Source organism: Equus caballus, chromosome 5 (assembly GCF_041296265.1).
Source record: "Equus caballus isolate H_3958 breed thoroughbred chromosome 5, TB-T2T, whole genome shotgun sequence".
In the NCBI taxonomy this organism is placed as follows: Eukaryota; Metazoa; Chordata; class Mammalia; order Perissodactyla; family Equidae; genus Equus; species Equus caballus.
Window position 1 is genome coordinate 101252812 of NC_091688.1, and position 26270 is coordinate 101279081.

Sequence of the window (26270 nt, forward strand, 5' to 3'; positions counted from 1 at the left end):
ATGTCACTCTACAGAGAAAAGGCTGTAAGGGGTTTAGAGATTAATTCTATTTCCATTTTCCTACTGAAATTTTAAAATTCCACAGTTGGACTCCATCCTAACACAAGTTGTAACTTTATTCATCCTTTTGCTATTGCTTACTCTACTAATTAATTTACTACTGGGACAAATTTGATGGCAAGCATATGAAAACTTTTTTCCCTAATGTATCCTATTTTAATACAATTATTTCTTCTTATCCACTATAGAAAGCTCTGATTGTAAGGTCATAGTTTATAACTGTAACGATCTTTATCAATCTATTTATTATTATATATTATAGTATAGATTTAGTATATTATATTATATAGTATATATATATTATATATCTATATCTGTCTCTTCAAGCACCACTGTAGCTACTGAAATCCTAGGCAACGTCATTTAATACAATCGATGAGTTTCTTTGTTATATTATTTCAGTGGGTGTTTTGGGGTCACACATTTTATTTTTACGTGTGTTGTCATATCTACAACACACTGTTATTATTTTCACTTTAAATAGTCAATTATCTTTTAAAGAGATTTAAACATTAAGAAAACAGTCTTTACTACATAATAACCATATCTAGTATTCTTCATTTTTTTGTGTAGATCCAAATTTCTGTCTAGGATCATTTATTTCCTGCTTAAAGCACTCCCTTAAATATTTCCTATAATACAGTCTGATGGCAATGAATTCTTTTAGCTTTTATATGACAGAAAAACATCTTTCTTTACCCTCATTCTTGAAAGATATTTTTGGTGGGTAAATAATTCCTTGTTTTTTTTTTTTACATAGGTATAATCGACATACCTATTAGTTTCAGGTGTACAACATAATGATTCCATATGTGTACATATTACAAAATAATCACAATTAGTTAATATCTGTCATCACACATAGTTATAATTTTTGTTTCTTGTGATGAGCACTTTTAAGATCTACTCTCTTAGCAACTTTCAAATATGCAAGAGAGTATTATAAACAATAGTGATCATGCTGCACCTTGCATCGCCAGGACTTATTTATGTCATAACTGGGAATTTTTGCCTTTGGACATCCTTCACCCACTGTACCCACCCCTACCCCCTGCCTCTGGCAACCACTAATCTGTTCTCTGTATCTATGAGCTGAGTTTTTTTGGTTTTAGATTCCATGTAGGAGATCATACAGCATTTGTCTTCCTGTCTGACTTATTTAACTTAGCATAATGCCCTCAAAGGCCATCCACGTTGTTGCAAATGGCAAGATTTCAGTCTTTTTTCTGACTGAATAATATTCCATTATATATATATATATCACACTTTCTTTATGCATTCATTCACCAGTAGACACTTAGGTTGTTTCCATGTCTTGGCTATTGTAAATAACACTGCAATGAGCATGTGGGTGCAGATATCTTTTCAAATTAGCGTTTTCATTTTCTTCAGATAAATGCCCAGAAGTAGAATTGCTTGATCATATGGTAGTTCTATTTTGAATTTTTTCAGGAATCTACATACTGTTTTCTGTCCTGGTTACACCAATTTATCTTCCCACCAACAGTGCACAAGAGTTCCTTTTTGTCCACAGCCTGGCCAGCATTTGTTATCTCTTGTCTTTTTGATAGTAGCCATTCTAACAGGTGTCAGGTGATATCTCATTGTGGTTTTGATTTGCATTTCCCGGATGATTAGTGATGTTGAGCATCTTTTCATGTACCTGTTGGCCATCTGTATGTCTTCTTTGGAAAGCGTCTATTCAGATCCTCTGCCTAGGTTTTAATCAGATTGTTTTTCTGCTATTGGGTTGTATGAGTATTTTTGTATATTTTTGATATAAACCCCAGATATATGATTTGCAAATATTTTCTCCCATTAGTAGCTTGCCTTTTCATTTTGTTGATGATTTCCTTTGCTGTGCAGAGGCTTTTTAATTTGATGTCTTCCCACTTGTATATTCCTGCTTTGGCTGCCTTTGCTTTTGTGTCAAATACAAAAAATCATCACCAAGACCAAAGCCAAGGAGCTCACAGTTTATGTTTTCTTCCAGGAGTTTTATGGTTTCAGGTCTTACGTTCAATCTTTGAGTTACTTTTTGTCTATAGTGTAAGACAATGATCCGGTTTTCCCAACATCATTTATTGAAGAGATTTTCCTTTCCTCATTGTATATTTTTGGCTCCTTTGTCATAAATTAATTGACCGTACATGTAGGGGTTTATTTCTGGGCTCCCTCTTCTGTTCCATTGATCTGTGTGTCTGTTTTTAGGCCAATGTCATGCTGTTTTGATTACTATAGCTTTATAATACACTTTGAAATCACGGAGTGTGATGGCTCCAGCTTTGTTCTTCTTTCTCAAGATTCCTTTGACTGTTCAGGGTCTTTTGTGGTTCCACACAAATTTTAGGATTGTTTGTCCTATTCTTGTGAAAAATACCACTGGAATTTTGATAGAGATTGCACTGAATCTGTAGATTGCTTTGGCTAGTATGGACATTTTAACAATGTTAATTCTTCCAAGCCATGAGCATGGAATCTCTCCATTTATTTGTGTCTTCTTCAATTTCTTTCATTAATGTCAATTTCTATGCTGATCATTTTTTTCTTGCAGGAAAGAAAAGATCTTGTCTCATGCTCTTCTTATTTGCCTTGTTTCCAGAAGATCTGCGTCATCTTTATCTCTGTCCCTCTAAAAGTAATGAATCCTTTTTTTTTACGGCTGCTTTTAGAAATTTCTCTTTATCATTAATGGTAAGAAATTTGATTACCATGTGCCTTGTTGCAGTTTTCTTCATGTTTTTGTGCTTGGGGTTGGTTAAGTTTCGTGGATCTCTGCGTTTAGAGTTTTCATCAAATTTGGAAACTCTTCAGCCATTAATTCTTTAAATATTTTTTCTGTGCTAGTCCTTCCCTCTTTCAGAGACTCCAATTACTCCAATATTAGGACTCTTGAAGTTGGCCTACAGTTGGCTGATCCTCTGTTCATGTTTTATAGTCTTTTTTTCTCTCAGTATTTCACTTTGGATTATTTCTTTCTCGATGTATTCATGTTCACTAAACTTTTGTCTACTCCGCTGTTAATCCCATCTAGTGTATTTTTCATCTGAGACACTGCAGTTTTCATCTCTAGAAGTTAGACTTGAGTATTTTTTAGTATATTCCATGCCTTCATTACTTAAAATGATCAATTTTTACTATAACTTCTTATACCTATGGAACACAGTTATAGAAACTATTTTCATGTCCATTTTCATTAATTCATCTGTTTCAATTCCAGGTTTGTTTCAACTTATTGATTTTTCTCCTCATCATGGGTTGTATTTTCCTGCTTCTTCTCCATGTCTGGTAATTTTTTATTGGATGCCAGACATTGTAGATTTTTACTTTGTTGGGTGCTGGATGTTTTTGTATTCATAGACATATTCTTGAGTTTTGTTCTAGGATGTGATTAAGTTACCAGGAAACAGCTTGATCCTTTGTCACTTTTTTAAAAAAAAAAATTTTTGTATTAAGATTTTATTTTTCCTTCTTCTCCCCAAAGCCCCCCAGTACACAGCTCTATATTTCAGTTGTGGGGCCTTCTAGTTGTGGCCTGTGGGGTGCCACCCCAGCATGGCCTGATGAGCGGTGCCATGTCCGCGCCCAGGATCGAAACTGGTGAAACCCTGGGCTACCAAAGAGGAGCGCACGAACTTAACCATTCGGCCATGGGGCTGGCCCCCTTTCTGTCACTTTTAAATTTTTTTACTCTTCCTGAGGCACCATGAATTACGAGGTTTGTCATCTTAGCTGGTGGGAACAGCACTATCCCTGGTCCTCTGGGAACTGAGAGGACTATTACCTCTAATCCCTTCGTCAATATTCAGTAACATAGAAATTGTACATAATGTATGAGCCAGCAATTCGATTGTGGAGAAACAGTTGCAATGTATATTAGAAGACAAGTAAAAGCATATTCATTGCAGCGTTGTTTGAAATACCAGAAAAGTCAAAGCTTCTTAAAGGCCTATCAGTAATGGATAGATTTATTGAGGGTGATACACTCACAGGGCAGAATATGTAGTAGTTTAAATCAATAAACTAGAGCTATACGTAACCAACATGGAAAGATCTGAAAAATAAGGTAGAGTTAAAAAAGCAACTTGCTAAACAAAATATACAGTAGAATACCATTTATGTAAATTTTTAAAAACACCGAGAACAACACTATTAATTACACATATAGTAAAATTACAAGTATGAGTCAAGATACTTTAACAAACAGCTCCACAATCTCAATGGCTTCACAAAAGAGAAGAGTTTTGTCATTGTTGTTCACGCTGCATATTCCATGCTGGAAGGAAGGAAGGAAGGGGACTTTGCTCACGTCACCATGGCACCTAAGTTGAAAGAGGTTCTACAACCTTCCTCAGTTACTTTAGTGAGGGGGAGGGGAACAGTGAATTCCGTGCATGCTCTGAAATCTTCCATCTAGAAGGGACCCATATCATTTCTACTTGCACTCCATTCACCAAAAAGCAAACCACAAGTCCACCCCTAACTTCACAGAGGGACAGGGAAGTACCATCTGACTCATGTCCAGAAGAAAAAGAACAAGAACCTGTCAACAGCTCTCGGGACTAGATATACAACATAATGGCACAGATTGGAAAGATGCACCACATTCACAAGTGCTTGTTCCTAAGGGTAAGGAGGGAGGAAGGGCATGGAATCAGAGAGGGGTAGAAACTGCATTTCATCTTAATCTGTAACGTTCCTTTTCACAATTTTTTTTAAAAGTCAGAGAAAATAAATGCAGAATTCCTGACCATAATACTACCAGAGATTTTTATTCAATAGATCTACCTTAGGGCTCCAGCATCTATATATTTTTAAAGACAAAAAAATACATTAAACATTTTTTTTGATAACACTCTATTAGTTTCAGGTGTACAACATAATGATTCAGTATTTGTATGTATTGTGAAATGATCACCACAATAAGTCCAGTTAACATCCATCACCATACATAGTTACAATTTTTTTTCTGTGATGAGAACTTCTAAGACTGACCCTCTTAGCAATTTTCAAATATGCAATACAGTATTATTAACTACAGTCACCATGTTGTACATTACACCCCCAGGACTTATTTATTTTAAAACTGGAAGTTTGTACCTTTTGACATCCTTCATCCATTTTGTCCACCTCCCCCCAAAAAATTTAAAAACAAAGTATTTTAATAAAATATTTGCTAATTTTGGAGTGGGGGTGTACATATGGTTATATCATCCTCCAGACTTTTCCTTATTTTTTTTACATCTCAAAGAGATGTTTTTAAACATTTACTCATCACATGTACAAAAAGGAAACAATCTAGTTTAGTCTTCTAATTTCATAGATATAAAACTAACACCCAGAAAATGAAGTAGTTTTCCCAATTTGCCCCACTAAGAGTCAAATCAATCTATTCACTAAGTCCAGTGATATACTATTAACATTGAAGGATACCAAGCCTATTATGAACACTCATTATGTTATAAAATATCAGAATGTTCATTATAAAAATTCATAAAGCTCCAGTAAAACTATACTAATTTATGTGATTAAAATTTAGAATACTAATATTACAGAAAATAAACTGTGCAACATTTATATGATTTAATGCTTAAGAATTTCAGAGATTAGCTTAAGAATGAAAAAACACTAAGCTTTTTTGTTGGACGAAGACTATATGTAGAATTAAAATGAAATCAGATGCTTAGAACTGAAATCTTACCTGTTCGTTTATTTCTGTCCACATAACAATACTTTAACTCATAGTCTTGTAATAAATCGTGAACTTCCTGAAAGAGACAAAATATGAGTTCAATAAACACACAAATGCAGTCAGTGGATAATCTATCTGTATTAGCCTGTCACTACCACCACAATCACCACCATCGCCACCACCAAGCCCCATGGGAAAGATCTTCCAGGGAGCTCCATCACTATCTAATTTAAAGGCATTCAAAGCCCATCAGATACGGCACCAACCGACCTCTTCAAACATACCTCCCAACACACCCGCTGCACGGACCCACATTCCGGCTGAAATGAATGTCCACTGCCTCATGAGAGTACCAGGCACAGCCCTCACTCTGAATTTCTCTTTCCGCCGGGATGTTGACCTCACATGGGGCTAACACGCCACAAAAACTTCCAAACTTCACCTGAAATCACGCGCATCCTTTGAAATCCCAGCTCAAATGTTCTTCCATGAGGGTTTTCCAGTTCTTTTCCACAGAATGACACCTCCCCACCCCTAATCCTAACAATAGTTAGACTTTATTTATGCCTCTCTTATAGAAAGAATATTAAACATTTCTATTTGTGTACTATGTGCTGAGTTTATAAGAAGTAACACAGCTGTAGATGCTTGTAGGACCAGCCTGTAGGATAAATAAATATAAAGTGTAAACCTAATTAGACATCCCTGGGTATGAAAACAAGGAACCACACCAAGGTACGGTACACGGGTCAGTTTAGTTCCCGGTGGTCCCCCTAGATGTTTAAACTGGCTTTCAGATTTGTGCTGCCTCTATTACTAACCCAGTCTGAACTTTTCTCTTCTGATATCAAACTTCCATCCACCTGTGGGCCTGAAACAGCATATTTCCTCTGTATTTCCCTAATTCTTCCTGTTAAATTGATAATACTTGAGTATAGGAATTGCATTTCATATATTTGTGTGTTATCTGTATTGCTTTACATATGTTAACCACTCAAATATACCTTAAAGTGAATGTAATTTAATTATTTCACCACTGAATTGATATTTGGTCTTGAAAAACTTGCTCATAATATACAACAGATGGAGTTATTATTTAAAGGAATTGGATGATCACATCATTGGAGATTCTGATCCCAGATGGGAGAGGTACAGCCAACCTGCTAGATATTGCAAATGAATAAACTAAAGCTACACAAGTGCTGGTATGTTAAGTTCACAACCTAAACTAATTAATTCAATAATAATAATTATTATTATTACTGCTGTTAGTATAGTTGACATTATTTTAGCTTTTACTAGGGACCAGAGCACTGAGCACACCCCTTTTATTAAAAATCAGGAAACCAGAGCAAAGCAGTCATATACATAGTAACTGACTGAGGGGAGATTCACCCATTGGTCTGGTTCCCGGGACCACAGCCCTAACCTCTATGCCACACTGCCTTATTCCCTCCAGGATTAACTAAAAACAGTACACTGCCACCAACAGTTACAAAAACAATACCACAGCACCTGAGCAAGTGTTCACACGGAAATGGAAAATAAATACAAAGACAGTTACAGACTGAGAAATATTTTCCCTTTCAACCCAGGCCGAGGAGGAAAAGTGAGTGGTCTGATAGGGAAAGTACAAAAACAACGCTGGGTGAAAAAAGACAATCAGCTGTGATAAGAAAGGTCAAGTTGATAACTTAGAATTCCTTATTAGTGAGTCAATATTAGAAATGTCTTCAAATATATATACTTACCAATTTGTAAAATATTGTTTGATGAATTATATAGTAATATGATTAATATACATGTTAGGTTACTTATTACCATGGTCTTTTCTTTCTCTCTCTCTCTTTTTTTTTTTCGTGAGGAAGATTGGCACTGAGCTAACATTTGTGCCGGTCTTCCTCTATTTTGTATGTGGGGCCACCACAGCACGGCTTGATGAGTAGTGTGTAGGTCTGTGCCTAGGATCTGAACCTGTGAACCCCAGGCAGCAGAAGCAGAGCATGTGAACTTAACCACTACACCACCAGGCTGGCCCTCCAAGATAATTTTTTACCTTGTAAGCTTCAGTGTTTTCTTGGACTTAGAAAAAACATATGCTATATTCTTCACTAAGAAAACATAACTCTCAATAGCATAACATATGCATCTGCCAATCGGCTAATTTAATACTTTATATAGAAGGTGACATGGTCTTGTTTGAAGGGATCCAGGGTATGCTTTTAGTTGCATGGACTCTAATCTCTCATTTCACTAGTTAACAGCTGTCAAATGCTAGATACAGAAGACATGACACTGCTCTTCACATTATCAAGTGTCCATAAACAAATGACATGTTATGTTACTCATTCAACTGGGAATCAGCTGAGAGAGATCTTAAGTATCCAAAGATACATTCTGCAACTTACAAATTGTATTTTTAAAATAGCCATATTTCTAATCATAGCTTTTCTTTGTATCAGATGTGGGATACAGATTTTGCCAACTGGGAAACCTTATAAAATTTCCTGCAAAAAAAAAGAGAGAGAGAGAGAGAGATTGTTTTTCTCCATGCCCTGGTTGTTTTGACCCAGGCAAAAGTGGGTCACCCCTCAATTTGAGCCTCAGTAAGTTGGCCAAATTAAAAACTTAAAACCTGAAAGAGAGTCCTAACAACCATTTGCCAAAATTCTACTATGCTCCACCACACAGAACCAAAAGGACTAAAATGACCCACCCCTGTACTAATCTAGCTTTAGGACATTTCTATTAACTTACAAGCCAATTTTAAGGAACGAAGTAGCACCTTTGAGGAAAACAGTCCTCTAACTGGCAATGGCAGCTACAAATTTCTTACAATAAGAGGAGTTCACCAAAATTGATAATTACTAGATAGCTTTAGTAACATATTTCCAGAGCAAATTCACTGTCACTGCCTGGAATTAAATGAAAAGTTTTGCACATATGAAATGGTTTCTGGGCAGAAGTTCAATAGCTTTCAGCTCAAAGCAGTCAGTCAAGAAAACCCCAAAAGTTAAATAACCATTGTTCCAGCTGCTCTGGACTTCTTCCTGAACGAAACCCAGCCTTAGTTTGAAAGTTGAATTCATTGTCTTCTAAGCCTTTCACAGACTTGCTTTCATTTAAAAAAGAAAACTGTTTGAAGAAAGGTTTTCATAGATTAAAGCACTCTTTTTTTAAAACCCACTGTTTTGGAAGGAAAAAAAGAAATATTTTTTATTTCTTTTTTTTTAGTTTTAAGTGACTTGATAATACACAAAGATCATCTGTAACATTTTAATTATGAGGCATAATAATGAAATGAGTGCCCAGGATCTCACGACCAAACTTAAGGCTTTAAGGACATCAGCAGCACGGTTCCCCAGTCCTCCACGGCCTTCAGTAGCTCCCACCGCCTCCCCGACAGCTGGCGCTCCTCCGGTAGGTACGCGCCCCCAAACCATAGGTTGTTTTGATTTGTTTCTGAGCCTCATAAACACGGTATTATGCTATTTTTAATCTTTTACGCCTTGCTTTTTATACTTAATATTATGTTTCTAAAATTCACTCGTGTTCCACGTGGCTGCTGTTCATCTGTCCGCAACTGTCTGACAGTCTGTTCCGTGATCACAGTATGATCCACGTGTCAATTTTCCTATCAGTGAATATCTTACTTGTTTCCAGGTTGTTGCTGTTTTGCTACTAATATGTTTTTTTAAAACTACTGTACATTCTTGTAAATTTTACGTCTCCTGGTGTCCTGTGCAAGAGTTTCTGAGGGAGTGAAATTCTTGGGCTGCACACGTGAAAATGACCATCTTTACAAGACGGTGCCAACTTATTTGCCGAATGGTTCTATCAGTTCACACTCCCAACAACGGTACGTGACAGTCCTTACAATGCTTGGTCTTATCAGATACTTCAGTTCTGTCAATTTAGTGGATATAAAATTGTACCTCACTGTGCTCTTAATTTGCATTCCCTTGATTAATAAGGTAGGGCATTGTGATGGTTAGTTTTATGTGTAATTGGCTATAGTATCTAGTTATTTAAACACTAAACTAGGTGTTGCTGTAAAGGTATTTTGTAGATGTGGTTAAAATCTACAGTCAGTTTACTCCAAGTAAAGGAGATCATCTTAGATAGTGTGGGTGGGCCTCATCCAATCAGTTGAAGGACTTAAGAGCAAAAACTGAGGCTTCCTGGAGAAGAAGAAATCCTGCCTCAAGACTGTAGCATCAACACCTGCCTGAGTTTCCAGCCCGCTGGTATGCGGTACAGATTTTGGATTTGCTAGCCTCCACGATCAGTCCACCAATCTCTCTATATATGTATATAAGTACACACTAATATAATATTATACATAATCTGTTTCTCTGATACAAGCAGCTTTTCACGTTTATTTTCCATTTATTTCCTCTTCTGAAAAGGATTTACTCATCCCTATTGCCCCTTTTTGTACTGCGTTTGTCTTTTTATTGACCTATAGGAGTTTTTGAGTTTTTTTAAAACACATTCTGGACACTAAGCCTTTGCTGGGAACTACATTATAAATGTATTCCCCTGGAACTTAAGTGCTCTGTCATTTAGTTTATTTGTGGGTTCTTTTGGTAAAGAGAAGTTTTTCATTTTAATGAAGCCAAATTTATCAATTTCTCCCCTTACAATTTGTGCCTTGAGAAATCCTTTCCTACCCAAAGTCATAAAGATATTCTGTCTTGCAACAGTTTTGACATTTTCCTTTCCCTTGTCAGTCTTTAGGCAGTTGGAGTCAGCATGCTACGCCAGCCACGACTTCCAGTGCAATCTCGAATAGCAATGATTCTGGTATTGCTCCTAAGCTCAGGGGAAAAGTTTTCAATATTTCACCATCGAATATGATTGCTTTTGGTTTTTCTAGCTAATCTTTAGGTTTGAGGAAGTTCTCTTGTATTTCTGTTTGCTATGAGTTTTTATTAAGAATGAGTGTTAAATTTTATCAAATGTTTTTTCTGCATTTATTGAGATGACTTAAGTCACATCCCCATGCCAGTGATCTCCAAATTCTTATTTCCACTTCAAACTTCTCTCCTAGGCTCCAAACTTATAAATGCTAGTGCTTGCTTGCAGCTGCATTTGAATGTTCCACACCAGATAATACTTGCTTTGGCCCACACAGGGCCTATCACACAATGCCTTTCATGATATTAGCTGAGTAATGTGGTGTCAATTTTAACTTGGCTAAATTTTTAACAGCTTTCAGTTTGGCTGTTTTGCTGGAAAGTTCATGTGAATACCAACTTTTTGCCAGGGGAACATTCTGACGTGGCCTAAAAAAATTAATAAACTTTGGCCTTTTTTATTAGCAGTAATAATAATGTTAATGTCCTGAGTGCTCACTTTATCCCAGGTACTTTAGACATTATCTCATTTAATCCTAACAACCCAATGAGCTGGATTTTAAAGCTGGATTTTATTACACAGATTTTAAAGATGAGGACATTGGGGACCAATGAAGTTGGGTGACTTGCACAGACAGGATGCGTGTCACGGATTTGGGATGCAGAACCAGGCCAACAGACTCCAGAGCAAATACAGCAACCTGCTACACCCATGGTACCTTACGTGTCACCCACACAAAAATAAAACCTATGAGGTGCTTCTTCCCATCACATTCTAATGCTTACCGCATTACGGCCGTCCTAACCTTAGAACGGGGATCAGGGTGAGGACGAAGTTTGGGAGATAAAAAAAAAACAACAACATAATTTTCCCTTTTGACAGGTGGAAATCTGGCTGCACCACTCCCTTGTTTGCATATTTCAATGGCACCTCATTTCCCTGAAGATCAAATGCAAACGCCCTTCTGTGGCTGACAGTCACCTGCCCCGGCCAACGCGCCTGCCCTCTACGGACCCACGAGCCCTCCAGCTCCAGGCCTCAGCCACCGGGAAGGAGTTTTTGGCCTTGCTCTCTCCTGCCTCTGGGACTCGGTACATCTTCGGCTACGAACGTCCTCCACCTTCCTCTTTCTCTCCCTTCTCCTAGCCACCTTCTCTCTCCCGGGGTCTCAGCTTCGACGAGTTTCTCTAAGAGCCTTTCTGAATCTCTCAAGCATGGCTCAGTATCTGGATATCTTTCCCTTCTACCTCCACTGCATTTTCTACTCTCCCCATCACAACACTGACAGCGCCTACCATCCGTACTTAACTCCTTACTCTCCTCCTCCGTATCTTCATTAGATTGCTGGCTTAGCAATAGCAAATACCATGTGCCTGCCTTGTTCACACACAGGGCTCCAACATCTAGCACAAAGCACACCTTCAATATTAGTTAAATGCACAAATATCTGTTTCCACAGATTGCCTTCATCAACTCCAATACAGTATACTTCTTCCTGAGATTATTCTACAATCTTAACATAAACTAATACATGTTCAAAGTGCTCAAAAAGAAAAAACTGAAAATACACTTTCTTTACACTAACTATAACATACCTCACTTTTTTTTTTTTTTTTTTTTTGGTGAGGAAGATTGGCCCTTAGCGAACATCTGTTGCCAATCTTCCCCTATTTGCTGAGGAAGATTGGCCCTGGGCTAATATCTGTACCAATCTTCCTCTATTTTGTACGTGGGATGCCAGCACAGCATGGTTTGATGAGTGGTGTGTAGGTCCGCACCTAGAAACCAAACCCACAAACCTTGGGCCACCAAGGCAGAGCACACGAACTTAACCACTAGGCCACTGGGCTGGCCCCACAACTCACTTCCTTAAAAGGAAATATTTACATACCTCAAGCTAATTCATATTATATATCTCATGATCAGAGGTCCTCCTTGAGCACTTTGCTTGCAGACGTCCCGAGGAAGAGCACTTCAATCTCCAGGAGACACTTCGATAACTGTCTCTCCCAAAGAATAAGGCTGTGTAAATCACCATCTTTTCTCTCCAATGCACAAAACGTTTTTTCTTCCACGTATCACCCGGATGTGCTACTGCATTCGTTTTCTACGGCTGTGCAACAAACTACCACACATCAAACTGATGAAAACACCCATTTATTATCTCTCAGTTCCGTGGGTGGAAAGTCCAGGCAGGCTCAAATGGGTTCTCCGCTTAGGGTCTCTCAAGGCGGAAGTCAAGGTGTTGGGCAGGCTGGGCTCTTACCTGTCTCCTCGCCGGCTGTCAGCTGGGGACCACTCTGAGCTCCTAGAAACTAAGTCCTCCTACGTGGCCCACTCCATCTCCAAACCCAGCAACAGTGCATCAAACCCTTCTTGTGCTCCAAACCATCTGACTTCCGCTACTAGCCCAAGAAAATCCTCTGCTTTTAAAGGGCTAGTATGATCAGATTGGGCCCACCTGGACAATCTCCCTTTGATAACCCTAAGTCAACTGATTAGTAACCTTAATTACATCTGCAAAAACCCCTCCATCATGTAACGTAACAATTACACGTGTGATATCTTGTCACATTCACAGTTCCACGGATTAGAAATCTTGTGGGACCATTTTTCAAATTCTGCCTACCACAACTACCACTAATAACAGATATCGCTTACCGTACACTTACACGTAATTCACGCAAAATATCTTATTTAATATCTCAGGGTTCAGAGCTCAAGCCAGGTGAAGAGGAATCTGCACAGGAGGAAAACCCAGCACACAGTGTGAGAACTCAGGCAAGGAGAGGAGGGCTTCTGGCCGGTGGACCAGCCCAGTCCAGGAGGATGGAGCCTGAGAGGGATGCGCTGGGCATATGCACGGGGGAAGGGGCAGCCATCTGCAGTGGTGATGGGAGATTTACAACATAGAGGGGTATTGCTCAAATAAGTAAATCTATTAGGGATAACGAACACCAGGTTTCTCATTGTCAGAAAGAGGGGTGACACATATGGAGTGGGCAAAAAGTAGAATGAACTCTATTGTGTTAGATTGCAATTTGATGTATCAGTGTGGACACATTATTTTTGATAGATGAGATAGAGGTGTAAACGTATGTGCATATACACATCCACACGTTTATATATTCTCCAGCTCTGTCACTAAGAGGACCTGATAGCAGTGACATTCAATGGCAATGATCACATCCAGCTCCAGATCCTGTCTTCCTAACAGTATTTACCCCTAAAGAAATGAGGCGCTGTAAGAGCCATCTGGGGCCACCATAACAAAATACCATAGACTGGGTGGCATAAAGAACAGAAACTTATTTTCTCACAGTTTTGGAAGCTAGAATTCCAAAACCCAGGTTCTAGTTGATTTGGTTTCTGGCAAGATCTCCCTCCATGGCTTAAAGACAGCCACCTGCTCACTACATCCCCACACGGCCTTTCCTGAGTAGTTGCACACTGGCGGGAGGGGTGGGGTGTGAGGCACACAGCAGAGAGAGAGCTCGCTGGTGCCTTTTCTTATAAAGACACTAACCCTGTCAGATCAGGGTCCCAGCCTTATGACCTCACTCAGTTACCTCCACAGAGGCCTCATCTCTAAATACAGCCACACTGTGGGCTGGGGCATCAACATATGAATCGAGAGACCACAAACATTCACTCCATAACAGATGCCTTCATGAAATGGCTGATTCCAGGGCTGGAGCACAGAGAGTACAAAACAAGTGGCAACATCTTATTGTGTCAAAAAGAAAGGAAGTGCTCAGTGAATGATGGGGATGTGCCAAAAGGACATAGGACCCTTCCCTTAAGAGTGTGCTGGAATTAGGGACTTGTTCCCAAAGAACAGTGAGCAGGAAAAATAGTGTTATCAAGCAGTGATGGAGCAGACGCCACTAACATCACCAGGAGTAAATCAGTTCATGCCACGTGCCCGAGAGACGACGGCTATCAGAGTGTGCATCGCCTCTGTGGAATTCTTCCCCAAATTCCATAACCCTGATCTCTCATGGGAGAAACATCATACAAACCTAATTTGAGGGGCACTCTCAAAGATATCTGACCAAAACTGTCAAGGTCATGAAAAACGAAGACAGACTGAGAAACTGGTGAACGGAGATCAAGGAGGCACGACGCCTAAAGGCAACGTGGTGCCCTGGACTGGATCTCGGAACAGAAAAGGACACAAGCGAAAAAACTAAGACAGCCAAACAAAGTCCGCAGTCCACTTAATAACAACGTACCAACGTTAATTTCTTAGTCTTGACTAACGTCCCTGGGTCATGTGGGGAAACTGGGTAAAGAATCTGCGGAAACTCTATGTACTATCTTTGTTACTTTTTTGTAAATCTAAAATTATGCCAAAATAAAAAAAAAAGAGGACACAGGAGCCAGCTTGAAGCAGCTCCCAATACCCAAATCAAAAACAATTTAAGCATCAAAATAAATAATCACAGTAATAGAGTACAACCCACTGAACAAAGGAAACCATGAGCCTATTTCTTATATAAATTAATAAATGAATAAATTGAACGCTTGAAAGGGAATAGAATATTTACAGTCTTAACTATCTCCCCTCAAAATCCTTATTAATTCCAAAGGGAAAAACTTTGCCTGGAGAAGCCTAGCAGATAAGACTTTAATAAAACTCAACCAAAGTGATCAAAGTTAGCTTTATCAACAAGGGGACGGATCTAAAATGTGAACGTTCTCTGATATTCCAGCCAAGCACACACAACTTGAATCTAATCATGGAGAGACATCAGACAAACCTAAATTGAAGGACGTTCTATAACGTAACTGGCCTGTAATCTTCAAAAGGGTCAAGGTCATAAAAGTCAAGGAAAGACTGGGGAGTTATCCTAGGCTGAAGATGACAAGAGAAACACGACAACAAAACGCAGTATGTGTTTCTGAACCGGATACTTCCACTGTAGGGCATATTAACGGGACAACTGACAAAACTCAAATGCAATCTGAGGATTAGACGGCAGTATTCTGACTCTGATGGCAGTAATGGGGTTATGTTGGAGAATGTCCAAATTTGTAGGAAATACACAATAAAGTACTTGGGTGGGAGAGCATCAGCTCAGTACTCACTCTCAAACAGTCCAGGAAAAAAACGCTCTTTGTATTGTACTTACAATTGTTCTGTAAGCTTGAGATTATCTCAAAATTTAAAACTTTCCAAATTCCCAAGTCCTTGTTTATCGCCATTACTTCTACTCTAGATCAAGCTGTAAAAAGACCCACAAGGTACAAAGTCAGAGAAATGGAGACTAATCTGGAATCAAAAGCAAGCAGTCATGCTTTTAGGTAACAGAAAATCCAAAGTCCAGGAAATAAAGGCGAGCAGGTAATTGCTGTGGTGGGCGAGGAGAGAGATAAAAACCAGCTGGCTGGGGCAAAGGGTGCGGCAGGGCTGGGCGGCAGGAGGTGGCGTTGGGCGGGGCTGGGCAGGAGCGGGTGGCACCAAGAGAGGCAAAGGATAGTGTACAAATACAGGCTCAAACTCAGTAAACTCTAACACGGTTTTGGCAGTCAGGTGGTAACAAACACTCAACAAAAGGCTTCAAACACCCAAAGAAAATGCCCCAGCATAGGGAAGACGGAAATAAGTTCACAAATCTAAAGACAACGATAGCAAATAGGCACAAAATTAAGCACCAAATGCCTAGAAAACAAGTTAAGGGACTCCCAAATCTAATAAGAGAGAGAAACTTTTTTCTTAGCAATAAATACTTATCATGAGGCACACTGAACACCACAATAGACAACAGTCTTGACATGTTTTAAAGAGAAACATTCTTCGTATCCATCTTGGACTTTCAATAGATGTTAAGGGGGAATATTATACTGCAGCTCCTGGTAAACCTCTTAAGAATAAACTGTTTTGATCATCCACTCTGCACCAGGCACGGTACCGAAAGAGTCAGTCACGTGTCGCTGGGTGGCCAGGGGACCACGAGCTTGTACATCAAACAGGAAGTGACGCAGCTGACTTTTTAGATAGAAAATTAAGAAGCCTGATTTATAACCTTGTCCAGATGGAGAATCATGCCACGTATGCAGAAACGGGCCCTCAGAAGTTCCCGAAGAAAACCCTTCTCAAGCCGTAGCTTTGGGTCTGCTCCGGTGGTCTGCACTCAGCTAAAGACCCAAAGGCAGGATCAAAATTTCACTGGCCTGGAAAGGCGCTTCTCAATCTGCGTCTGCCATCCCCAGTGAGATCAGGGGTAAATTACATGAGACCCATCATCCCTTGAAATTACATGCAAATTTTTGTGTGCCTATGAATATGAGCACATTTTTGGAGAGAAGGTTATAGCTTCCAACTTACTCATGAGCCATAAACAGTTGACTGATTGAATAATTATATGTGAATGGAGTGAGTTCACTGCCGAGAAAGCTAACAGTTTCATGAGGCAAAATTTGTTCATCTTACAAACCAATCCTGAGTTTGCCGGCCACAACAGAAGTTAATAGAAGTACATTTAGAACAAAGTAGCTGAGGAGTCCCCTTCTGTTTTAAATTTCCCTCAGAGCCATGTGTCAGGTTCTAGGTTAAACACCAGCGATACAAAGGTAAATATTACATGATCCCTGTCCTTTGAACCACTGACAAGACAGCGTGTGTGGAGGGGAATTACAATTATCACACAATACAGGATAAGAGTATGAGCTTTGGAATCAGACACATTAGTTTTTCTCCACTCTACCACTCACTGGCTGAATGACCTTAGGCAAATTGCCTGACATTAATTTTGCATCTGTTTCCCTATCAATAAAATGGGAATAAGAAATCCTGATCTCTTTTACAGCCTTGAAATGAGAACTAAATATGATGTCAACGAAGCACAACACACAGTGCCTGGCAACAGTAAGCACTCGATAGACAGGGGTTGTTACTGTTATTATAGATGCCCAGGGGAAAGAGACACTTGTTCCAGCTGAAGGATCATAGGGAGAGCTCAATAAGACAACCATGCTCCATTCCGGGAGCCACATTCTAAGAGATCAATGACCAACAGGTAGTGGTGAGTGTTCAGAGAAAAATCAATAAGATGCCAAGGAGACTCAGACTCGTGTCCTAGAAATGAGTGGTGTGAAGGAACTGAAGTTAAAAGTTAAAAAGAGAATGCCATAAATTCTCTATAGTGCTGGTGGGGAGAATGTGGATCAAAAAAATTAAAATTTCAGGGAAATAAATTTTACATATTCAATAAAATAAAACACTTATAACAAAGAAGGTTATCTGAAGCTGGAGAAGGATACCTTACAGAGCAGTGATCTCCTCGAAACTAAAGGTGGTAAAAGTGTGCTAGAATTCATGTGTTGAGGACTCTGTAAATATAGTCATATATCCATATATTAAGGAAAAGGATTAGATAAAATATCTTCTACCACCCTTTCCAATACTGAGATTTTATGTTTTTTAATTAAAATTCTATAAGAGTGGGGCTGGCCCCATTGTGTAGTGGTTAGAGCTCAGTGTACTCTACTTTAGCCCGGGGTTCATGGGTTCAGATCCCAGGCGTGGACCTACATCACTCATCAGCCATGCTGTGGCAGCAACCCACATACAAAATAGAGGAAGGGTGGCACAGATGTTATCTCAGGGCTAATCTTCCTCAAGGAAAAAAAGAGGAAGATTAACAACAGACATCAGCTCAGGGTGAATCTTCCTCAGCAAAATAAAAAACATACTTTGATATAAAAAAATTCTATATTAGTTAGGATACTATTGGTTGGTAGTAACCTAAGACCCAACCTGAAATCAATGAAACAATAAAAGAAATGTAATGGCTGGCATAACTATGAAATCCAGAGGTAAGTCAAGTTTCAGATATGGTTTGATCAGGGCTCCAGCTCATCTTCTCTACTTTTTCTTTCCAAGTCAGTCCTCCTTTGGATGTCTGCTCTGTCCCCAGACTGTCAGCTGTAATCAGGACAATATGTTCTTGCATTCATATCCAGTGGGAAGAGAATCACTTACCTTAACAAGCAAACAAAAGTCCTAAGCTTCTCTCCTATACTAGCCTGGAATAATCACTGTGGCCAAGGGACTACCATGTACTGACTGGCTTGGGTCCAGGTTACCGCCCATCCTTTAACCCATTCCAATGGCAAAAGGGAAGAATCTGTTTGTTGGTTAACGTCACCCCAACAGATGGGGATAGAGATCAAACCCGCCTAAACCACACAGTTGCTAAATAATGAGGGAGGGTAGGTTCTCAAAGGAAAACCTGGGTGCTATTAGGAAAGATAAGAAGAATCGAGACTGGGTAGGCAACAGCATCAGGATCTCAGCAAGAAGCAGATGGCACGTTCAAAAACTAAGTAATTGGATAGAATTTCTTTAAGAGACTATCTACAAAGGCTTAAAGAAAGCCTATGGTTAGCAACAGTGCCCTACAACCCCCAGGGCTAAGGAGACAAGGGAACGATGATTATGACAACCGACAGCACCCAGTTGCATGGAGACAGCCACCAGAAAGAAAATGCGACCTTTGAAAGAGAAAACAGCCAACCCGAGGTAACCTGGTAGAGGGGCAGCTGAGTGAATCAATGCCCCAATCTCTCTCTCCTCCACCCTCGATCTCCCCCAGTGGCTCTGGCCAAATGCGACCAGAAGCCAGAGGATGGGAGAGGCCTGCTATTGCAACCCACAGTCCAGGCAAGCCTCCCGGGACACAGAGCAGGTGGGAAGGGTGGAGACAGATCTGGAGGAACAAACGGGAGACATTCAGTACACGATCCCGGACGGTCCTCCGCAGATAATCACGAGCCAAAATATACAATACGGACAAGCGTCCCAGGAGGTCTGATTTTCCCACTTCTCACCTACTAGCCCTCTCTGTGCACTCTCCCCTTAGAGCAAGGCAGTTGTCTCTTTATGCAAACAAAATAGAAACAGAGCCAGGGTTTTGGATAAGCAACTATAGAATCTTTAAATATATAGATAATTTTGTTTATAAAATTTACATTTAACATTCTTTCATTTGACTGTTTCTGCTGGGCTAAGTAGAGCTAAGCATAAAGCTCTTGCCCATAGATAAGAAATGGGCCCTGGCAGCCCTTCAGGGCCACTGGCTATAAGGCAGGTAAGATAAAGTGCACATGAATGAAGGGACAAACTCAGGGGGTTAGCGATAGGGACCCCTTTGTAGCAGGAGCCTTCCATCAGAGTTACCTCATCTGATGCGTCCCTGATCTTCTGAACCTTGTTTATTTCAAGAGCAATTCCCCTAAATGCAACTCCTCCCTGAGAGGCTGACACGAGACACAGGTGCAGCCGTCAACGATGTGCGCTGGGAGAGCCTCTGCTCCTGAACAAAGCTGATTAGATGTTATTGTGCTGTTAAATCTCACGCCTCAGATGCATCATAGCTGAAACAGGTGGTAAAATGCTGCCCAGCAAAACTAAACACCGTCTCCCATATTTTTCCTACAGGAAAACAGCCTGAAAGTCCAAAAAATAACTTATAAGCATAATCCATTCATTAGGAAGAGGTCTACAAGCCACCGGAGACTTCCCTGGCCTGCTTGCTGACACCCAACATTGGGATGCTAACCACCAAGTGCTCCTCAAGTGTGTCTTCAAGCAGAGAACAGCATTGCCGAAACACGCGTCAAGACTTTCCACTAAGACTAGAAACTTACCAAGCCAGCGGCGCCCCGGAAATCTAGAAGTGTATTTCTCTAGCAGCTTTCAGTGTTCTTGTTACATTGGGACTAGGATAACAAAATACACGGAAAAGAAGTAGAACCCACAATTCAATTCTGATTAACTACATTAGAAGAGAAAACGTAACGGATAAGTTTTAAGTAGTATAAACTACACTAAGAAAAGTAACCTTCGGAAGTAAGCAAAATGGCATTAACGATGAGAAAAAGAATAATTTCAAAATGTGAAAATACCTCAGTATTGTCAACAAAAAGTGAACAGCAGCCCTGTTTTAAAAAGAGGCAATAATTACTCCATATGTTGTTAGAGAAAAATAATGTATATTTTAAAATCCCACACAAATTTAAATTTTGTGTTAACACAAAGTATACGAGAAAATTCTATTGGTGTCTGACTAACATAAAAGAAAAATTGGAATAAGTAGTTTTCAAAAAGAAAACCAATCAGAGTTCCCTACATCTGGTGGTGTTATTCTAAAAGTGCTTAGCTGATAACCCTGTGCTTTCAAATGGGCCTCCGTGAATTAACCATCAAGTTTCTCAATTAACCACCATAACAGAGCACTTCACAGCAGAGTCAATAACACCCAAAGTGAAACAATAGGATGTTTCTTCCATTATTGATCCAGCTGTCAGCCCTAAGCACTTCACATTTTCTTCTAATTACACAGTAAAATCTCCTTCAGATTTTAAAATAAATACAACCACAACAAAACACATGTACACACATATGACATGTAACAAAAAACTAAGCAAACTCAAATTATACAGGAAAGAAATGCCACTGCTTTCCCCATGTTGGAACTCCAGCAACAATGCTATTGAAACAGAACTAGGTTAACCACAAAATATAAACAATTTATAGAAATGCAATAAAAAACACATATTAGGTCATTACCTTAACTAATCGAAATTCTAAATTCAGAGTTGCAAAAGACTATTCACATACATACACACACACAACGGCTATTACTAAGAACCAGCGTTCACAACATTGTTATTCACTATAAATAATTATAATAATTATTATTCACAATAAATTAATCACTATAATTACATTCCAAAACACTAACATTCAAAGATACAACTATAAATATCCAAATCACAGTGGCAGGAAGTACTTGGGGATGTAGGTAGTTTGATAAAACTAGAATCCAATGCAGGACTAATAAGAAATGAGACTGGAGAGGCTGGCTGGGTGGCCCAGTGGTTAAGTGTGCACGCTCTGCTTCGGCGGCCCGGGGTTCGCCGGTTCAGATCCTGGGTGCAGACATGGCACCGCTTGGCAAGCCATACTGTGGTAGGCGTCCCACATATAAAGTAGAGGAAGATGGGCACAGATGTTAGCTCAGGGCCAGCCTTCCTCAGTAAAAAGAGGAGGATTGGCAGCAGATGTTAGCTCAGGGCTAATCTTCCTCAGAAAAAAAAAGAAAAAAAAAAAGAAATGAGACTGGAAATGTAGACAGAAGCCAAGTCACAAAAACATTTCTATCCTAGCATCTGCTTTTTAAACTGAGGTCTGAAGACTCCAAGTTGATAAACGAGTATGGAAAAATCATAGGATAAATATGGTGCATCTTCCATAAGTGTCAAGTTTGCGACAAAAAATTGAGAGGGGAGTTCAACAAGTTTAAGTCACTGTTTTTACATTAAACCAAATTTACTAATAGAACATAATATGAATTTTTCAGACAGAACAGGGAGGTTCAAAGCAATTCTACTCTTGCAGGACGCAAATTCAGGTTCACTACTCCTTCCAACTGGAGGAAAAGAGCCAAGGGGACGGACCACCTGGGGAAGAGTGTGAGAGGTGCTGCTGCGGACGTGGAGCCAGAGACTTTCATTTTTAAGTAGCAGAGTGACACAAGCAGACTTGTGCTCTGGGAAGCAGTAAGCAAGACAAGCTAAAACATAAGGGACAGGACAAAGATGAGGGTGGTGACAAACAGAAAAGTTGCAATAGTCTGCGCAAGAGATGAAGACGACACGAACCCAAGTTGAGGCCATGAAGACAGAGGGCTGGGAGGACTCGAGCAAGCGTGGGGGCCGACCAGACCGCGCCTGCTGGCCACACGGTACCCTTGCAGTGCGCCAGCTTCCGAGAACTTATTCGCATAAGGATGTTCATATTCTCAGAGCTAGTGTCTCTGTCAGGTATTTGATACCGGGACCTTCAAAAGCCCCCACTTAAATGTAAGACTTCCAGAATGCCTTCTAATCATAGGAAGTGTAAAGTTGTGGAACGCTATTGGAAATGTTTTACCAAAAATTAAACAAAATTTGAGTAAGATTTGTGAAAACTATGCTTAACAAAGAAAATATCCATGTTTTCAAAAATGTTGAAAAAAATGACGAGGCTCCTACTAATCGGTGACCGACGCAGCTTTGCTGGAGACACAACCATACAGTTTGGGAATCAGAGTTAGCAATGGCGTTTATCCTTCACGCGATATTCCAGAAAAAAATGCATCAACACAGAAGACTCTTCTAGGAAAGAACAAGAATTCAAGTGTTTAAGATATCTGATTACTTAACAACTGAACACAAAGTCATAACTTTTTTTAACTATGTTAGTCATAAGGAGCAAATACGTAGTTTAGCCAGGTGATAGCTGCTAAAAGGCACAAAGTAAAATTAAAATTAAACCTTCATCAGTAAATTGACAGTAAAATGCAGCCACTAAGAAAAAACAGACATTAGCATTGTTAAGGGAAATAAAAGATAAAAATACAAAATATCCTTGCAGAATATATTCACGAAAACATTACAATCTGAGAAAAAGTAGATGTAAATGTTAATTTTATTGGACCAATAAGAATAGTAATTCTCAATCTAAATAATCTAAAGAAAAGCGTGTCTTTTCATTGCTTTTAGAAATGAGCATACTTTGGTCTATTCTATTTATTTATGTAGCACAGACCACTGATAGTTACAATACAATTGTGATCAGAAAACTAGCAAAGGGACAAGTCTGGAAGATGATAGGGGAAAAAAATACTACTCGCACAAATGCTATCTGTAATCAAACACTGATCAGCTTAGATTTTAAAACTACACATCAGAAATTTTAAAAACATTTTATTATGGAAATCACTATAGAAAAAAAAATCAATGCTAGACCAAGTCTGGAAACTATTCTCCAGGTCCTAAAAACCTTTTTGCTTTTAGATGAAACTCTTCAGTTCTCAAAAACCATGGCACAAGAATTTACCTTAACATAAAAATTTAAGATACTTTCCTTGCCAGTAAAAGACTCATCTAGACAGACAGGTCTTATCCCAATTTTATTCGACAGTTCATGCCTGCTCCCTTACAGAAAACCCTAAGATTTAGGCTAAACATAAATTCATAACAGAGACAGAATATCTCAAAAATACAAATCAGTGTAACTCTCACAAAACCTCTGTCCATCACTAACACCAGGTAACGAAAACTGTTCCTTTTATTAGACCCTTTGATAAGTTTTTTCACGTCTCTTGAGAAGGGAAATGAGAAAGATACCAACAGCAAAGCAACAACAGACAGCCTGTCTAGAATTTTGGGTATAAATATTTTTAGAATTACCGCAAGGAAATGTGATAAGAAAAATAGTCGACATTCTTACAAATGAAACCAAGAGACCTCTCCGTCTCTCTTGTCCTAGATTATCTACACACAGAGTTGCTATTTCCTCAACTTGCTTTTTTAAATGCCATCTGCCAATTCCAAGCCACCTCCTCCTGAGCTCTCTCTATTTGCATGGGCAGGAGAAAGTGGTTTCTATGAAATCAGTCCATTGCAGGTGTCCTTACAGGTTGCATCACAAAACATTACGACCTGATGGGAAGTAGACAAGGATGCAAAGAGCTGAAAGAGGGGTGAGATACACAATACTAACAGAGACTTCTTTGCTTTACTTTTTGAAACAAAATGGCCCCTCATGCATATGGGTTATAAGGTTACCTGCTCGCATTTACTGTGAGTGGCTATGTAAGGTCTAATGACATAGGAATGAGGTGTTGGTCTCATTATTTTATGGATCTTAGGGAAGAATGCCCTGCAATTATCAAAGGCCAGCCCTCTGCAAGTCCATGCACCCTGTTACAGGAGGAACTACATGAATTCACCCAAATCTGCAACTACCAGCACAGCCCACACACACCCCCGCCCCCCCCCCCCCACAAACTACCTAAATTCAAGTTCTAAGTGAGATATACGTGAACGTGCAGACAATTCAGAAACCCTAAAGAATAAAAAAACAAACGTCTCACTTTTTGGTAAAACAAAAATACTTATGCATACATACGCCCAGGAAAAGAAAGATAACATCCCACGTTAACAATGGTGATCTTTAAGCGTCGAAAATGCAGGTGACTTCTCTTTCCCCCTTGGCGCCTCTCTGTCTTTTCTTGCTTTCCTACAATGAGCGTGTAACTTTGGCAATCAAGGGGAAAAGTCAAATAGATGCAGAGCTTCTAATCTGAAAGCAACAGTTAATCCGGATCAGAGAGACAGAGCGGCCGTCTTGGAGCCTCTCCGACTCTGGGAGTTCGCCCCCCGCAGTCCTCGCCCGCCGCGCCGGCCGCCAGGCCCCCGGGTGCAGGGAGCGCCCTCCACGCCGGCCGCGCACGCGGAGCCCACGGAGCGGTTTCATACAAACTTGGGCAAGCGCTTCGGCGGCAGCAAAACGCACTCCCAGCTCGCCCGTGACCCCGCCCCCACGGCACACTCAGGTCCCCAGGACCCCGGGGGGGACCCCCGCCCCTCTCACCCGGCTCCCCAAGACTTGGGCCCCCAAATCTGTGCTGCCCAGCTCACCTCCCCTCTCCTCCCCCTCCAGCTGCCCCGACCCCCTCCCCCGGACACACCCCTGGGCCACCGGGGCAGGAAGGAGAGGGCCGGACCTCCAGGCAGCCGCCCCGGATTCCCAGGGCTCTGGACAAGCCGCTTCGCAGCCCGGAGCCTCCGTTTCCTAATCTGCCACCCTCGCAGGGGGCACCGCCGTGCAAAAGCGACCGAGCGTGCTCCTAACTCTGCCGCGACCCCTCCGCCCCCGCCCGCTGCACGCTGGCCCCTCGGGGCGGCGTCCCTCGGCGCCCCGCGCCCGGTCCGCGCACCTGGCAGCTGCTGTCCTGGGGCAGGTTCTTCACCAGGATTTTCCTGCGGTTGCTCAGCTCCCGGCGCATCCGCTGCAGCCGCGCCGCCACCTCCTCGGGGTGCAGGGCGGCGGGCGCGGGGCCGCGGGCGTCCTCGTGCGCCCCGGCCGCCAGCCCGGCCCCCGGTCCCGGCCCCGGCCCCGGCCCCGCCGCGCCGCCCAGGCCCGCGCCCCGCTCGCCGCCGCCGTCTCCCGCCGCCGCCGCCATCTTCCGGGCGCCCCGCGGCTGCGGGCTCCTCGGGAGGGAGGCTCGGGGGAAGCGGGGCGAGGGGCGGGGGAGGCGGCGGGCCGAGGGGCGGCGCCGCGGGCGGGCGGGCGGAAACCTGAGCGCCGGCGGGAGCGGCCACCGCCGCGGCTCCCGGCCCCGCCCCGCGCGCCCGCCCGCGGCACCTGTGCGGGCGCCCCCGCCGCCCCGGACGCCCGGCCCGCTCTGCGGATGCGCCCCGGGGCGGCGGCTTCCGGAGCCTCGAACCCGGGCCCCCGGCACCCCCAGGCCCCCCCCCACGTGACGCCCCCGCGGTCCCCGGCCTCCCCTCGGAACTCCTGCAGACGCGAGCTCGGGCCCCCCAAACCCCGGGGGGCGCTCTGTGCTCGAGATGGGCGCATCTGGCAGGGAAGTTTGAGTTTACGGGGAAAGATACAATTTGAGATTTTCTAGGGAGCACAAAGAGAGATCTTCTGGCGGAAATTTTATGTATTTGGAATAACCTGATCGCAAAGTATTTTCCTAGCTGTGTATGGGGTGGGAGAAAGCCTGCGCCCTTCACCCGTCCCCGCAGGCCCTGTGGTACCGTTCCTGACATGTAAATCCTGGAGGGGTGCACATGCAACATAGAAAGCGAGGCC

General features: G+C 41.4%; 1 protein-coding gene across 11 annotated transcripts in view; it reads right to left on the bottom strand.

Moving 5' to 3' along the window:
• RAVER2 (ribonucleoprotein, PTB binding 2) overlaps window positions 1-25797 on the bottom strand; it is a 93913-nt gene extending 68116 nt beyond the window's left edge. For 2 of the 11 annotated variants that reach the window (XR_011438903.1, XM_070267543.1), the window contains exons 1-2: window positions 25387-25738; window positions 5762-5828 (exon numbers count right to left, since the gene is read on the bottom strand). Coding sequence is in view for 6 of the 11 variants with exons in the window: in XM_070267543.1 (XP_070123644.1) it covers window positions 5762-5828; window positions 25387-25632 (313 nt within the window). In the remaining 5 variants the exon portion in view is untranslated. Of the gene's footprint in view, window positions 1-5761; window positions 5829-24575; window positions 25074-25386 lie in introns of those variants that run through there. The other 9 variants (XR_011438902.1, XM_070267548.1, XM_070267542.1 and 6 more) reach the window with 9 other exon arrangements.
• Window positions 25798-26270: the final 473 nt, after the last annotated feature.